This window comes from Perna viridis, chromosome 5 (assembly GCF_037379345.1).
Source record: "Perna viridis isolate PV_CMFRI_1.1 ecotype Kerala chromosome 5, ASM3737934v1, whole genome shotgun sequence".
In the NCBI taxonomy this organism is placed as follows: domain Eukaryota; kingdom Metazoa; phylum Mollusca; class Bivalvia; order Mytilida; family Mytilidae; genus Perna; species Perna viridis.
In genome coordinates, this window is record NC_142449.1 from 41531601 (window position 1) to 41548302 (window position 16702).

The following is a 16702-nucleotide window of genomic DNA, read 5'->3' on the forward strand; positions in this document are numbered from 1 at the left end:
TATAAAGTCAGCCTCATAAGAGTGAAGGTAAGCTTGTAGTGGAACACAATTTCTTCCAACTGGAAGGCCACCACACTGGATAAATATGTTGTCGATAAAAAAAAACATCATTTTAACAACATCCTGTTACTTTTTGTGCACATAACAATATTAGTGAAACCATTAGACAATCGTAGTCAGGAAAATATGATGTATTCCATACATTTTGTTTATAGTGCTAACAAAAATGCATGGCGTTTAATGGTATACCTTATTGAAATCTCCAGCTGTATGTAGTATTTGTCGTTTTGTATTATGTCAAAGTGCATTTATTTCTGTATAAGTATATTACATTCTATAATATGTTACCGTGCACATATTTCTATTTTTTAAAATGGGTATAAAAAGACGGGGAATGACACAGTTTTAAAACCATGTCTTCAACTAATTGAAAAGTCTAACACAAATAACAATATTATATTCTATAATATAAATTTTTATTGAATAATAGATAACAACGTACATAACAAAAAAATGTCCAATAAAAAAATAAATAATACTATTTAAGTAGTAGTCTTTGTAAAAATCGTGCAAATGCTGTAATATGTGACACACCCCAAAAAGGCTACATATTTTTATTTTTGTTATTACGTTGCTTTATACATGTAGGTCTATATGATGAAATGTATAATTATTCATTCCAATCGGTCTGCTCTTAAGAGATAATCCACCTTGAAAACCCAACAGCTTCTATTGTATTTTAGTGTCATTTCCAGAGTTATCTCCCTTTATTTCGAATTCTACAGTACATTCTATATAATTTTTATCTCCTAAGAGCAAGGTTTATATGAAAATTCACATGTTCATTTCTATTTACGATAAATTTTTGGACAAAATATCAAAAAATAAAAATATGTAGGCTTTCCAACCATGAATTACATTTTGCATGATTCTTATCTGGAGAGCTACTTAACACCCTGTTTGATCAGCTGCCATAAATTGTGAAACTTTGATATTGTAACTTTTAAGTTCAGCAAAGAGTTTGTCAATAATAGCTTGGTCCATGGTTCTCTGTCTTCCCAATATCCAGGCAAATTCGAAATGGCTGATTCCCAGAAGGTTTGTGCAGGAATATATGAGAGTATAGTTAGTATAGTCCGTGTCCAGCACCCAATAATTACCATATGGTGCAGCTGAAATGTAAAGATCATTGATAAACAATTGAAGTAAGGTATTGTATAAATTGAAACTGATCAATCTAATCGCCTCTGATCATTTGAAGTATAGAAAAGATACTGGATACCATTATTTTTTTTTTCAATGCCAGTGCCCGCGGGTGCCCTTGCCTGGTGCGCAGATGAGGAAATTTCGGAAAAGGGCAGCCTGAAAAAGGGGTTTCCAGACTATATTATTAATGGTCAGTTAAATGTGCAAATTATGTCCATACCAGTATCACAATAAAAGACAAAGTGTGTATCAAAAATAATGTTTGTTTCCTATTACACCATTAATTAGAAAAGATAAGGTAGGTAGAAATATTTTTTATTTTTTTTACACTGAAACTATTGGAGTAACATTTTGACTTTAACAGTGCTCATTGAAAAATAGCAACAGTAAAAAACAAACTTTAGGGTACACTATTTTACGAGAAAAAAATTAAGGAGCTGTCTTTGTAAGAGTCATGCAAAATCTGAAAAATGTGATACACCACAAAAAGGCTACATATTTTTATTTTTACAATTAAGTTGAATTTTGGGTCTATACCGTGAAATCTGTAATTATTCATTCAATTCTGCCAGCTTTTGAGAGAAAATCAACATTGAAAATCCAATAGGTTCTATTGTATTTGAATGTCATTGACAGAGTTATCTCCCTTAATTTTGAAATCTACAGTGCATTCTATATCATTTTTATCTCCTAAGAACACGGGTTATATGAAAAACTGAACGTTAATTTCTGTTTACTATGGCTATTCAAACCAAATATCAAAAATAAAAATATGTAGGCTTTCACCCATGAATCACCATTTGCATGATTCTTAGCTGGAGTGCTACTTAATATGTAATTGGAAATACACATCTCTTTTCTTTAGTATAAGTGATCCCGCTAATAAATGTTCTTTTCTACTTTCTATATGTATCTAAACCTAGCAGTATAAACACGTATACGTGTACTGACCATCAGCGAATTTGACTTTCAGACTGGAAGGTTTAGTTGTATCAGGCATGTATAAATCACCAATGGCTTCTACTCTCTTCCCATCTGCTGGTCTGAAAAACGAATACATGTACTTCGTTAAGTGTCAGTCTCTTTAAGAATTAGGCAGTGGTTGAAACATGGTATGGCAAAACCAACCATTTTGAAAGTGTAATTCAACTTTTTTTACCATCAGACTCAAGGGAAAAAAACGGGATTTTCCAGATCATTTTGTAAGACTGGGTTATAATAATTTGATTGAACTCCATGCACTGAAAATGAACATTTTGAGGGCAGATAACTCTGTCAAAAACCTCAAAAAAACTTCTTTTTTTCTAATATTTTATTGAAAATGTCTGTACAAATCAAGAGATGCAGGGGTCAAATATTGGTCTTTTCAAATCACATTTGAGTGAAATTGTATTGTGAGATAAGTGGGATTTTGACATGTTTCTGATTTTCCCCGTTTTGCATAATTCTTAATTATACACTTAAAATGCGCATCAAATATATTAAGCGCACATACTAGTCACAGGAAGATTAGCCATAAAATTGAAACACAGAAAAGGACGGTATTCTGAAACAACCTATATCGTATACAAAGAGTAGGGGTCAGTAGGGTAAATAATATACAAATTAAAAGGAGAGAGTGAAAGTCAAACTTATTATTATTGTTGTTGTTGTTGATTTTTAGTAAAAGCTAAATCAACACCAGAAATTGATTTTAAATCGCCAATGATTATTATGCGATTTGGCTCGTGATATTATTTCTAAATTTTGTTTAGCTTTACAATATTTCTATCCAATTAATCATCATTCCATTAATTTAGACGCACGTGACTTACGTTATTCCAGAATTGTTCACTCGGATGTGACCGTTATCCTTCAGAAGATAGTTGGCATGAATACATTTTTGGCCATTCTCGAAGTTTGCTTTGAATTTATAGATTTCATACCAATCTCCTAGGTACTGTAAACAAGATAAAAACAAGGACAAATAAACAATCAAACAAACAAGTAAAAATGAAATAATCATGACTTTGTGAAAAAACAACAAAACTGGATTCTGAAGAAATTAAGTTCGTACTGAAAGTTTTTTTCTGAAATAAGAAAGAATAAGTCTTGATGTGATTCTTATATTTTCGTGAACTTGCATAGAAAGAGCAATCAAGGGAACCAAGGTTATAGCGGTAATCAAAAGAATGTAATCCAGGGACAAAGACCAGACATGGAAAACAGACATAAAGAACATAAAGTAACTAAAATCATACATACAAAGTAACAAAAGCAAATGAGCAACTCGGACTCCACTAATAACTGGGACCATGGACCAGGTGCACCGGTAGGGTAAGCGTCCTCTGGTTTTCTAGAAACACCCGCCGAGTTGCTCATAAAAAGTCAAGTCAGGGGTAGACAAACGAGGAAATCAGTACAACAACTTCAGTTTTCGCATCATGCAATTTGGTATTTTGTAGCAACAAAATCTTATTTTATCATGAACTTCACAAAATCTAGGCATACAGAAACATATGAGTTACAAGAAAACAAAAATGCACATATGAAAATTTACTTACTCTTTGGAGATCAAAATTGGCCTGTGGCTGTACCGTCGGGCAACCACCAACTCCAAAAACCTGTGCCGTGGCGGCACAAATTACACTAGCAACAATGAAAGCAATTGTCAACATCTTGGGTCTTAATAAAATTCTGTGAAAACATTGCGACACTTCTTAACTTTATAGGACCGTCTTATCAATTCACGTGGAATGAAGCCTGGTCGCGGTATATAATCCTTACACAACTTTTGTTTTATGTAAGTCCCTTATCATGGGTTAATGAATGATTCCTTTGTTACTGTGAAGATCTGGTTGTTCAAATAATGAAAATTATATAAGGACAAAAGGGCATTTACCTATCAATCTCAAAAATAAATCTTGAAGAAGTTGCATGTAACTCGAGTCAGTTGTTTGTAATTGATCATTAAATTATTTTTTTTTTTCGATTAACTTTTCATTATTTTTAGATCGAGCCAAATCATAGTGCAATAGAATTTACTTACTCCCCGGTCGTTTCTATCCTTTTTTACGTTCCAATGTTTGTGTTTTTTTTTCTCATTTTTCACCACAATTACCATTCTCTCAGTTCTGGTTATACACTGCGACTTCAGGGGAGGATCCAGACACTTCGAAAAGAATGCGCGAAAGCCGGGGTTCCTCAGAAAATGTGGTTGATAGGACATTATTCGCCATTTTTGTTAATTTTACTCATGAAAATGACAACTTTTCCAATAAAAAAAGGAGTGCTAATCCCCTGCACCCTCTCCCTAGATCCGCCACTGGACTTATAATTGATGGTGACTTCTATAGGTATACTTGTTGACCTATTCATTGACTCTTATGAGGCTAATTTTATAGTTGATCTAATCCGAAAGAAAAAAAAACATCCTTTAGCTATATAGATGACGTATTATCATCAAACAATCCTAGTTGCGGGAATTTGATACATCGGATCTACCCACAAAGAACTTGAGATAAAGGATTCTAGACACTGCATGTGATGTCAGCTTCATATCTTGACCTACACTTACAGATCGATGATAAAGGAAAACTATTGACCATACTCTACGACAAGCGTGATGACTTTTCATTTAGAATTGTCAACTTTCCCTTCATCTGTGGCAACATCCCTTCAGCACCTGCGTATGGAGTTATCATATCACAACTCATACGTTACGACAAAGGTTGCCGTAACTACTTTTTGTATCGCGCTAGACTTCTTACAATTAGACTTCTGGAACAGGGATCTGTTGCTACAAGATTGAAGACATCACTACCGAAGTTTTATGGTCGTCATCATAAACTCGTGGATCGTTACGGTGTATCCATCTACACCATGAAAACTGATTTGTTCAATGTGTCATAGTTTTCCTTATATCTTTCGTCCACCCCAGACTCGACTTTTTATGAACAACTCTGTAGGTGTTTCTAGAAAAGTCGAAGCTTAGTATTTCATTTTAACAATTTAAAGCAATGCAATAGACCAAAAAAATAGTTTCCGAAAAAGGAAAAAAATCCTTAAACAAATTTATTAAAAAGTCACAGGGATCGGACCTTGCAAACGTCTTTTGTAAGAGATCGAGAACATAAAGGTTCAATGTTGTCATAAAATTAAATTTGATGACCCATATTTTTTTTCAAATTAAAATTATAATAGCATATTCATTCAGACTCTCTATTTATCCTGTTACATCGTTATTCAAGTGTGATTTTTATATAGCCTAATTACAGAATACCAATTTTTTTTTAAAATCCATTGATAAAAAGAGTATCATTTACAGTAAAGAGAACAAAACATTTTTTTTCAATTACATCAAAAATGAAAATATCATAATGATTTAAAGCTGACACTTCCATGCAACTTAATGGATTTTTTGCCAACCAAAACCTAATGACATCATCATGAGTACTTCGAGTTTTATCAGTATACTATAGTACAGTATATATGGTTTTGAAAAAAAATGAAAGTAGAACAATGTTAGATAGTTTACCTTTAATACGTTAGGTTGCTTGACATTACATAAGAGGTAATACAATTAAGCATAAAAGTAAGTCACGCGGTTGTTAAATCTCTCGGAAACTAATACTCATCTGACCGGAAGTTAGTTTCAAATTAGACACTTCTTCGCAACGAACGAAATTTCCAAAACATGTTTCGAGTAATTGTTTGCCTCCTAATCATCATAGTGAACTGTAAATGCAAAATACTTAATCCAGTCATACTAGGTAAGAACTGATGTTACTGTCCAAGTCAAAGAGCGCCGTTTGAGTACGTACTTCTCTTTTCGAACTGTGATCGACACGCGATTGACTGAGATGAGTGAGAAACACTGTCATTGTGTTAGTTGTTAGCAATTTCACAATTTTAAACCCATATCGAATGTTGTTTATTTCGGGATTTCCATGTACTTTGTTCAGTTTGTTTCTAGTGTGTATTTAAGTTACAGTTTAAATTTACCTTCTGTTCATTGCAACATGATATGTAATTATCTCCCTTGATTGAATTGGAAATCGGCTTTCCTAACACAGTTTTCATTTGTTTGGCTGGTTATGAATTACCCTTGTAAGGCTCCTTACACTCTACCCTGTGAATTCATTAGTGAGTCCCCAACTCTAAGTCCAAATTTCCTCTGACTCTGCAACTGATACAACCATCCTCATTTTTATTTGGATATTGATACAACATCTTTGTCAGATTTGATCAGAACTATATGCCCTACAAAAAGTTAGAGATTAAGCAGCACTGTTAAGAACAGCACTTCAACCGCTTGTAATAACTTTCAGTTTGAAATTGTGCAGTTCACAAATACCTAGTTTGATTTCTTGATTCATTTTCACACAACCGCAAAAAATTTCAGATGTATACTGTATTATGTTAAGGCATATTTGTTGGTGTCGTTTCGGTGTAATAACTTATGTTGTGGTTGAACAATTGTTTTGACATTTTGATATGATTTTACTCACCATTTGAGTTATACACATGTAAGAGGTCAAAGGTGCCACACCCCCAAAAAGATATACTTTTATTTTTTGTATGATTTCAAAAAAAAAAATTTATTGGATCTCATAAAAATCCCTGTCCATAGTCAATCAGATTTGATTAATTTCCAAAAGAATCATGCTGTGCCCACACTCTTGTTTCACATGATTTGACATGAATCATCCATATCTTCCATTTTAATAAAATACATTGGTAAGTACAGACTTACAATCTTATGAACAAAAACAGTTTTTATCAATAGCACACTGATAAAATATGATGCTTCACTATTTCTACACTGCAAAAGGTTTGGCAATAATACAAAATAGAAAATTCTGACAAGTATGCATCATATTGATATACCTTAAAACAAATACGTTTTGTTTTTGATGCTTTGTGGCTGAAAAATAAATCAAGAAAGAGACATGCAACTGTCATATGCATTTTATTTGTGTAAATGTACTTTCAGTTTCATGATGTATTTTATTACCTTGTGGCTGTAATATATTTCAGTGCCAGGTGATGGAGGCAGTGAATTTATGGCAAAGTTGAACAAAACTAATGCCCCACATTCATGGTGCTCTCTTAAGACAGATTACTACTTCAGTCTTTGGTTGAACTTAGAAGAGTTAGCTCCCCTTGTTATTGACTGTTTTACTGACAATATGAGGTAAGTTTATATGGTTCATGCATGTAACTGAAAAAAAAAACAAAAATCAGTACATTTGTAAATCATGTTATCTACTAATTCAAAAGCCCAAGGTTGTTGCTTTTAGAAATATGAAGAGAATGTTTTGAGAATGAAAAATATATGAATTTATTAATACTACACACATTTAATATTTTGATAAACAGTAGACTGAGTTTTCAAAATTTTCAGGAAACATGTAAATAACCAGTCACTTTTTATAGCATTTAACAGTGAAGTTGTGGGCATATTAAATTATAGTGTAAGCTTCCATTACAAGCTATAGTTTATGAAGCTAAATTAAAGAATCTATATGTAGGTTGGTTTACAATAGACAGACCCGAACAACAAACAATCCTCCAGGTGTAGACATACAAATTCCTGGCTGGGGTGATACAGAAAATGTAGAATGGCTGGATCCTTCCCACATCAGTCCAAGTATATAGTTTATTTTGGTAACACTACTGGTTATTAATCAGATTTTAAGAATTATTGTTTGTTCAACATCAGTGGATGAATGATTATTGGCACTTATGCAAAACAGGAGTTTCTTGCACACTCCAAACTTCGGGAAGTTGTCATTTCTGGATTTGTTTTTTTAAGTATACAAATGCAAACATAAAAGTGTGGTATTTGTTCCTTCAAAAAGATTTTTAGAATTTTTAAGTTGTTTAGCAAATTTGAGCCAAAACCCCTATAAACAGTACATTCAGAATGGATAAAAACTACTGTTTATAAGATTTTACAACATAGGACTGAATCAATGTCAAAAATTGAAAAAAATGTAGATATCATCAAAGACTAAGAAATGACTAATGAATTTATAGTGTAAAGCAACACAATCAAAATATATGAATGAAAAAGGAAATATTAAATATTCATTAAAAAATGTAAATCCTTCAATGGTATCAAAAAACCTAAAGGAAATATTAAATATTCATTAAAAAATCCTTCAATGGTATCAAAAAACAAAACACTCCATGTATTACCATAATTCCAACATACCACAAATGTTGATAGCCATGAGGCTTTAGAAAAACACTTGTGTGTTTAAGGTTACCCCACCTACCCTATTTATCTGCCTACCCTAGCACATTTTATTGTTACTTTGTTTTTTTTACGAAATGCTCATTTTTTAGTTGAGTGCTATCAAAGTGAAGAAATCCCCTCATACATTGTAAGTGTCCATATAGAATTTTTTTTTAAAATGAGTTCACCTTCCTAAATGTACCTACCCTATTTTTCTTAAACAGATATATTTTTTTCTTGACTTGATGAATAAAAGTACCCTCATGATGGAGTCATAAATTCTATCAACACATCTTTGTTCAGTTAAGTGCTTCTAACAATACATTTTCCAAAAAATATATAAATTTTACATTTCTATAATTTCTTTCTAAATTCTGTAAACCCTTAACATATTAACTGGTCAGGTTCAGTAAGCCTAGCCGAAGTGGAAGTAAAGTTTTCAGTGTCAGAGGATGAAAATACATTTAGCATACATGAAACAAGGAGAGAAATCTTTCATATACATGTAGTAAGATCTGAAAATTTTGTCCTATAATTTGCCAATCTGATTATAAAATCAATTGTTATGATACACAACACTGCCTTACACTCTCTAATGGTGTATGGCATTGTAGATAGAGAGCAGAAGGCAGTGTAGCATACCATAACAGATTGACAATTTTTTCAAATAAATGCAGAATTGAGATTATGACACAGATAAATGGGTATGGTCTGAAATAAAAAAAAATAAAAAGTTGACTATTTAGTTAGCTTTTATTTTCTTTCACTTGTTGTGAATTGTGTCATTATTTCAAGTATCAAATATCCTTACAATTAAAATAAAGGCTGACATATCCACAATTTGAGACAATTTGAACTGTACAGTAGTTTCTATCATGTTTTATTTTTTAATTTTCAGCATCCTACTTTGCTCCTATAGTAGATGCTATGGTAAAATGGGGATACAAAAGAAAGGTGTCTGTAAGAGGGGCTCCATATGACTTCAGAAAGTCTCCAAGTAAGTAAACTATTACTAATATTAAAAATTTAATTTTTTGTCATGTATCATTTGAAAATCGAAAATATTTTGTGTCAAAACTATCTTATCTGACAGTATTGTTACTCTACAAAATGTGGTAACTAGACATTGGTTTGTTTCGAGGACCAAATGGTACAGAGTTTGAATAATTATTGGAGAAAAATTTGCAGAATAATAATTTTATGCTTTGACAGTGAATGTCAATAGGAAAAATGAATAGTGATTATAGTATTAATATATTGTAATTGCACTTATTTTCATGATTGGTGGTTTTCAAACATTTTCGCAAGTATTTAAGTTCGCGTTTTGCACACCTGTTAACCTTTGGAACAGTTCATGTGGGAGATTCTCCCCATGGGCACTATCTCATGTGAGAAAATTTTTACATTAATTGTAAATTGAACAAAAATTATTATTTAGTATTTTTCAGAGAAACTAGTAATTTTAATTAAAAATCCCATAGGAATCTTACATTTTTATGTGGGAGATTCTTAATTTTTCATTGAATTTGTGGGCATCTCCCACATAATGTGGGAGTGTTAACAAGTATGGTTATTTAAAATGCCTACTCTGCAGTACATTGATATTACAGTTATACCTTGGTACAATTTATCTAATTACTTTTATACAGATGAATATGCAGAATTATACAAGAATTTCAAGAAGTTGATTGAGGACACTTATACAATGAATAACAGCACCAAAGTAGTATTATTAGCACATAGTATGGGGAATCCCACAAGTCTTTACTTCCTAAATCACCAGCCACAGGCATGGAAGGACAAGTATATACAATCACTCATCTCCCTGGCTGGTGTATGGGGAGGATCTGTCAAGCCTTTAAGGCTTTTTGCCTCTGGTAAGAAATTTGCAGCAGTGCTCCTATTTTTTGTATCAATGTTTGTAGTTTGGTCTCTGTTAGAATCTTTTTGGAATCTTTTTATGATTCTTATTCAAAATAATATCTAAAATGCAGAAATGGCATTCATTTTCTTTTTTTTTCACTTGTCAGTAATTTGAGGTAAAAATTACTTTAAAATCATCTAATGAGATAACTCTCTTTGCGCCTTTCATTTTGTTGTAACTTTCAACACACTTTTCTGCGTCCTCTGACACTTTTAAGATAAAGGATCTTTAAAAGACAATAAACTATGTGCCCATTTCATTAAATTTGTGTTTTTTCTTAGCATGATTCATTATTTTCAATTGTGCTCGAATCTTACAAATTCCAGTTTTTAAAAATTTCTCTTATTTTAAATTTTTTTCACATGTATAAAATCACGTTATTATTTTAACTTATGGTGAAAGTCTTTTGCCCTGTACTTGTACATTTATATACCTTGCTTCATTACTGACTCAAAGTACTCCTCAAAAGCATGAGTTAAAACATACATTATGTTTAATTTTATTCATTTATACATCTATTTACAGGTGACAATCTTGGAGTTGCTTTTGTAAAAGCCATTAATGCCCGAATTCAACAGAGGTCTATGAGTAGTACAGCATGGTTAATGCCATCTGACATGTTCTGGGGTAAAAATGAAATCCTAATTCAACGACCTGGCAGGAATTACACAGTTGCAGACTACAAACAGTTCTTTATGGACATTGATTTCATGGATGGGTGGTACATGAGACAGGATACAGAAAATCTAATCAGATCCTTAACACCTCCTGGTGTTGAAGTACATTGTCTCCATGGATATGGGATCCCAACTCCTGGTTCTTTAGTATACGCCGATAACATGTGGCCTGATGCTCAGCCCAAGGTGATTGCTGATGAAGGAGATGGCACTGTCAATATTCGTAGTTTAAAAGGCTGTTTACATTGGGTGGGAAAACAAAAACAAAAGGTTTATCATCAGCAATTCAAAGGTGCTGAGCACATGGAAATTTTAGACAACAAAGATATACTAGCATATTTAAAGACTGTATTAACTAGCTGATCTAATCTTTGTATTAGTATTCTTTTTTTTCAGTACAGTAAAACTTGTCTTAACTGAACTGCCTTTAAATTGAAGAAAATGTTCAGATTAGACAAGTGCTTTGTTTATCCAGGTTAAAAAACAACTAAACTATTATGATGAGACTTTAAAAAGTGTCAGGTTTAGACAGGTTTTTTGTTTATTGAGGGTTTGGTTTTAGACATGTTTTCTGTTTATTTAGGGTTTGGTTGAGACAGGTTTTTTGTTTATTTAGGGTTGGTTGAGACAGGTGTTTTGTTTATTTAGGGTTTGGTTTAGACAGGTTTTATTGTACTTTAAATTCTTAAACCATTGGTATATTATTATTACTGTAAAAAGTTTTGATATTCTGTGATTGCAATAAGAGAATTGGCAATATGAATTTATTTACTAAGGTACTCTGTAGGTTTAGTCTATGTTTGTATTTTTGAAAGTTAAAATTGGGTTCTACCTGCTCATACTTTCATCTAAATACTGTACCCAAGAAATAGTGAAATTGCTTAGATAGTACTGATATCCATTTTTTTGCCTAGTGCTGGTTTAGATGAATCCCAATTGGATCTACCACTATGATATGAACAGCCAATCATTTTTCTAAAGATTGATTTCTACTGCACAATTAATTTGGCAAATATTGTCAATTTGACAGGTCTAAATTAGTCAAGCCAAATACTTCTTCATGAATTAGTTAAAAGATTAGAATTGAAATGTTTATCATTTTTCATTTTATGTTGTCAAACCTACTGTTTCTGTTGGCATAGCGTTCAGGATTTCCTAAAGCATCAAGCTTTATCAAGGATTTGGGTGTTTGTAAATGATGAATAAAATTGACAATCAACTGAAATCCAAAATAGATTACAGGTACCAAGTGCGTGTTACCAAAGTTTGGTTCACCATGGTAAATAAAGATGGTGTTGAAAATGCCTACAGTAGTTCCATAAAATTTCATCAACCTTTTTACTTTGACGAAAAAATAAGTTTTTTTAGTTTCATCTGTGGTTTCATCTCTGTTGTTTTATGACTTAAAATGGTTAATTTAAAAAAAAAAATAACAACATTGAAATTGTTTATGTAATCTATAACAAAAACTTCTCCCTATAAAAGACAAATGGGAGAAGTGAGCACAAACAAAAAGTTTTTGATCATTTCTCCCTCTAGATTAGGAAATGGTTAATATTGATTGTTTAATAAGATAAATGGATTAAAGTTAAAATTTTAAGTTTGATTTAAGAATTACGGGTATGGTTTGAGGTAGTCAGAAATACTGTTAATGTATTAATTTTTGTGGTTACAATACTTAATTTCCTTGGATATTTGAAGTAAACATATTCACAAATATCAGTGTGTACAATTTTAAAACAAGACAAGTGTAAGTCAGTTTCACATGTTCTGTTTTAGTTATTATCTGTCTTCGCTGACATTAGTTCACCATAAAAATTGATACGTTTACAGTAGAATCATTGTTACCAATCAGGCATAGTATATTCAGGAACAGTTTCTTCTTCTGTTTTTTTGAAGAATTTTTACCATTTCATAGTTATTGTGTATATTTGTTGTGAGCATAATATGTATTAAAATTCTAAGGATAAATGATGTTAGTGAGTAATAGTATCCTGAACTAAAAAAAAAAGACAATTTCAAAATTTAAATGTTTATTGTCTAATACCTATATATTTTGTAGCCTAACATTGTGAAGGCTTTTTTACCAATGAAATTGCAAAGAAAATTTTACATGTACATATACAATTGATATACAATTAAGGGCTTGGAGGTTTATGTCAAGTCTAACAAATTTTTATGTCATCTTAACACAATTTTTGCATAAGTACTTGACCATATATTTATTTTGTTAATGTTACCGGCGTTGAACTGTTGTAGTCCTGTAAATACAGATTTTTAAAATATACTCAATAAATGCATTTTGATCATTAGTTAAATTTGATAATGATTTTTTAAAATTTGACTATGTTAAAATAAGCAATTCTATTATTGCTTTTGGCTGTCAACAGTCCCAGTACACATGTTCACAATATTTTATTTGTCAGTTTTAGGCCTATAACTGAGCAGAATACAAAAAAAACAAAAATCTTGTCCATGGTTCAATAGCATTTAAAGAGAAGATAATGTATGATTGTGACTTTTTATTTGAAATTCGAAAGTTTCTGTGAAAATGTTTTTTTTTCTCATAAAACAATGTCATGCAATGCTAAATGAATACATTTGCAGTATTACTTTTGTCTTGCCAAATTTTCATGTATTCATGGCAGAATGTTGCTGCTTTAACTGGAAATAAGTGCTACATTTTGTGAAAAGAGGTTTATATATTCCAGACCTGTTTCCACTACCATTTTATTGCATTATCTACTTTTTTAGCCCTAAATTCTGCTCTGCGCCACAATTCATAATTTTTACACCACAGCATTAGCTTGCTGATATAACATTTGATTCAGGTATCATTTTATTTCATTTGCCAAGATGATACAATTTATCGATTTATAATTTGTTTTCCCACTCCATAAATCTCTCCCTTTAAAAAATAAAGATTGTTTTGTTTAGAATCAGTTATTTTCCTAAACCTGTCTGAAAATAAATTTTTAATTCCCAGACCACTGCTACTTAAATACAGTAATAATGTTTCTGCTAATGCTTACATGTTTGTCTAATAAAATGGTCACAGGTCTAGAATGTTTGTACAAATAATTTACATATTTAAGTGCTGATATTTTATCTGTGTTTTTGTTTTGTTTAAATTTTGTGTTTTGATTACTAAACTGCAGTCTCCAAGATTATGGTCAAATGACTTTTTAGATGTGTGTCAAATGGTTTGTAGTGTTTTCTCATGTTTATTATCTAGATCTGAGGTTGATGTGTCATTTTACCTCTCTTACACTCAATCAAAGAATTCAATATACTTTTTTGTTATGCATTGTTTATGGTTTGTTTTTTTTTTTTAGTTTGTGTACAATGTATGTGTCTTTTCTCACAATTGTGTTAGTTTTTTCTAAGGATGGCTTACATTTGCATTGAAATACATATTATAAAGTTTTTATGGATAAAGATAATTATAATTTATATTTTAGGGAATTTTGGAGAAAAGCTAAGCTTTGTTTTTCAGAAGAAAAACAGATATCTTTTATTTGATGTGATCCTAGGGAGACGTTAAGAAGACCAATCAAAATCTGCTGATATTAAACAGACAGACAGCCTGGAGAAAACAATGTCATTCTACATCTGTACACTTAACATGATTAACTGACATTTGAAAAATTACATCAGGTTTTAGGGATTAAGGGGAAACAAATTTCAAAAAAAGGAAGTGGGAAAATGATACCCTGTTTAGTCCCGTTCTTTTAGATTGAATGAATGTTTACTATAGTTGATTAATTTATTGTGGTGAAAATATAATGCAATGGTTCATTGAAATGTTTATTTATTTGTACATTATATATTCCTTCTTATATGAATTTTTAAAAGTCTGTTCATAGAAAATTGTCATTATTTTATGAAATAGGTATAAGACTCGTGCATGTGTATTTACCTGTAAATTGATTTTGGATGTAATGGCTGAATGTGTCTAACCATTCATAGTTGTTTGCATTTATAAGTATTCATTATATCATTATATTTATTATGTCAATAGAGGTGAGTGATGTTGATTCTGTATGCATTTAAAGCCACTAGCCTAAAGCCCAACCTGAGAAAATAATCCACCTATGTGAAAACTTTGAAGAATTTGAGTTTTGGCCAAATTTCACACAGTAAAAATCGCTTTACAGTATGGTGAATTAGGGCTGTCAGGTGGACAGCAAGCAGGTAGGGGAAATGATTTTTCTTACATTTATAGATATGGAGCATCAGTGACGTCTTACATATGTTGATCTTCTGTCAAAACATAAATGGCTCAAAATTTTTCTGTATGAAGTGACGTGTGCAGTTTATGGACTTCTAACACATAAGTATGTGGGGTGTTGAGGAATGTCACATGTTTCCGTTGGTTGAGACATCAGCATAACAATGCATTCCCAGTAAAGTTAAATGTAATTTGACTACAAATAGTTCTGCCCCTCATAGGGAAAAGCTATAATTATATTACAGAAAAATGTTTTAAAATTTATGGAAACGTTGGTTTTGGCTATTAGTTTTTGGTGCAGATTGTTTATATTTGAGGCAAACTTTTTTTTGTTCTTTGATTTTATTTAGTTTTGAAAGAAGTTTGGAGAACAAATTACAATTACTCATTACATTTATTATCATTATGTAATTTCACTTTATTAGGTGTATGACATAAAAAATTCTCTTATTCCAAAAATAAACTTTTCATATCTTAATTTTGTTTTAGTTTGTACAAGTGCCACAAAAATTTCATAAATATCGAAAATATTATTTACTACCTTTGAGCAAAATGTGCTGTATATAGCTATATGTTAACATTCAGTTTCAGAGTTTCTAATTTGAACTGCAGCTTTAATTTTATTATGAATTTATGAATAAGACTTAGGTTTTTCGGTTTTTGTTTAATCAAAATACCTTACGTTGCCAGTTCATGGTTGGAACTTCTGTACTGTTTCTGAACACTGCATAAAAATATTTGTCAAAATGTAATTCTTTTTATATCATTCAATACATCTTTTATAACCTGTAAATTTGTTTCCTGCAGTTATTCATCTCAATAATATTCTATTTCTACAAATAAATTAAAATGTAGTCTTCAAATGAAGTGAAGATTTGAGGGACTGCTTTTTGGATGTTCAGTAATAAATTAGCATCTAGAAAATGAAGTTCTTGCAGTAATATGCTAAGAAGCATTAAATGATCAGTCAAAATCTCCATCCTATCATCAATATTTTATTATTAATAAACAGGAAGTGAAGAGCAGCGATTTTAACCAAGTAAAATTGGTGGAAAAATTCAAATGAATAAAAAGTGTCTAGTTTTGAAAATCTTGATATGTTGACCAAGAAAATTATTTTCTTATTCTGAAATTAGTTTCATTTGAGTATAATTACAGTGAGGATAATATTCTGTTAAAATACTTTTGAATGTGATTACAAATAAACTTTTGGACAGGTTAAAAAATTGGGAAAAAGGTGAATCATAAAAAAATAAAATTGTAAATATGTGTGAAGTTGGATACTGTCTTAACTATTGATTACAGTTTTTACTTCAGAAATTGGGAATTGATTGATATTCAGTTTATACATGTTAGGAAAAACAGTTCAAATAATATGGGAAATGCAAATGTATGATAATAGTTTTATTTAACATCAGGTGATGTTTAAAATTTTGTCCATG

The 16702-nt window shown here is 31.1% G+C and overlaps 2 protein-coding genes across 3 annotated transcripts; one reads left to right on the forward strand and one right to left on the reverse strand.

The window, feature by feature from the left end:
• Positions 1 to 459: 459 nt before the first annotated feature.
• On the reverse strand, positions 460 to 3997 carry LOC148617751 (apolipoprotein D-like). Its single transcript, XM_088585296.1, has 4 exons — positions 3750 to 3997; positions 3021 to 3145; positions 2158 to 2249; positions 460 to 1172 (listed from the first exon to the last, which is right to left on the reverse strand). Exons 1-4 carry the CDS (start codon positions 3861 to 3863, stop codon positions 949 to 951), a joined length of 555 nt encoding a protein of 184 aa, XP_088441422.1. The 5' UTR covers positions 3864 to 3997; the 3' UTR covers positions 460 to 948.
• A 1641-nt stretch (positions 3998 to 5638) lies between these two features.
• LOC148617752 (lysosomal phospholipase A and acyltransferase-like) lies at positions 5639 to 15738 on the forward strand. 2 transcript variants are annotated; one of them, XM_088585295.1, is made up of 6 exons: positions 5639 to 5758; positions 7225 to 7381; positions 7719 to 7837; positions 9327 to 9425; positions 10078 to 10305; positions 10878 to 15738. In XM_088585295.1, the coding sequence occupies exons 2-6, from the start codon at positions 7251 to 7253 to the stop codon at positions 11390 to 11392; spliced, it is 1092 nt and encodes a 363-aa protein (XP_088441421.1). In that variant the 5' UTR covers positions 5639 to 5758; positions 7225 to 7250; the 3' UTR covers positions 11393 to 15738. The 2 variants fall into 2 exon arrangements, with proteins under 2 accessions (XP_088441421.1, XP_088441420.1); XM_088585294.1 differs by lacking the exon at positions 5639 to 5758 and adding an exon at positions 5804 to 5957.
• Positions 15739 to 16702: the final 964 nt, after the last annotated feature.

Bases quoted from the DNA above. Each gene is read 5' to 3' on its own strand.
- LOC148617751 (XM_088585296.1), bottom strand. From the start codon at position 3,863: ATGTTGACAATTGCTTTCATTGTTGCTAGTGTAATTTGTGCCGCCACG. The intron at 2,250-3,020 runs GTAAGTCACGTG...TTCGTTTTTCAG, and splicing joins GTGAACAATTCTGGAATAAC to ACCAGCAGATGGGAAGAGAG. The intron at 1,173-2,157 runs GTCAGTACACGT...TTTACATTTCAG, and splicing joins GAAAGTCAAATTCGCTGATG to CTGCACCATATGGTAATTAT.
- LOC148617752 (XM_088585294.1), top strand. From the start codon at position 5,882: ATGTTTCGAGTAATTGTTTGCCTCCTAATCATCATAGTGAACTGTAAA. The intron at 5,958-7,224 runs GTAAGAACTGAT...AATATATTTCAG, and splicing joins ACTTAATCCAGTCATACTAG to TGCCAGGTGATGGAGGCAGT. The intron at 9,426-10,077 runs GTAAGTAAACTA...ACTTTTATACAG, and splicing joins TGACTTCAGAAAGTCTCCAA to ATGAATATGCAGAATTATAC.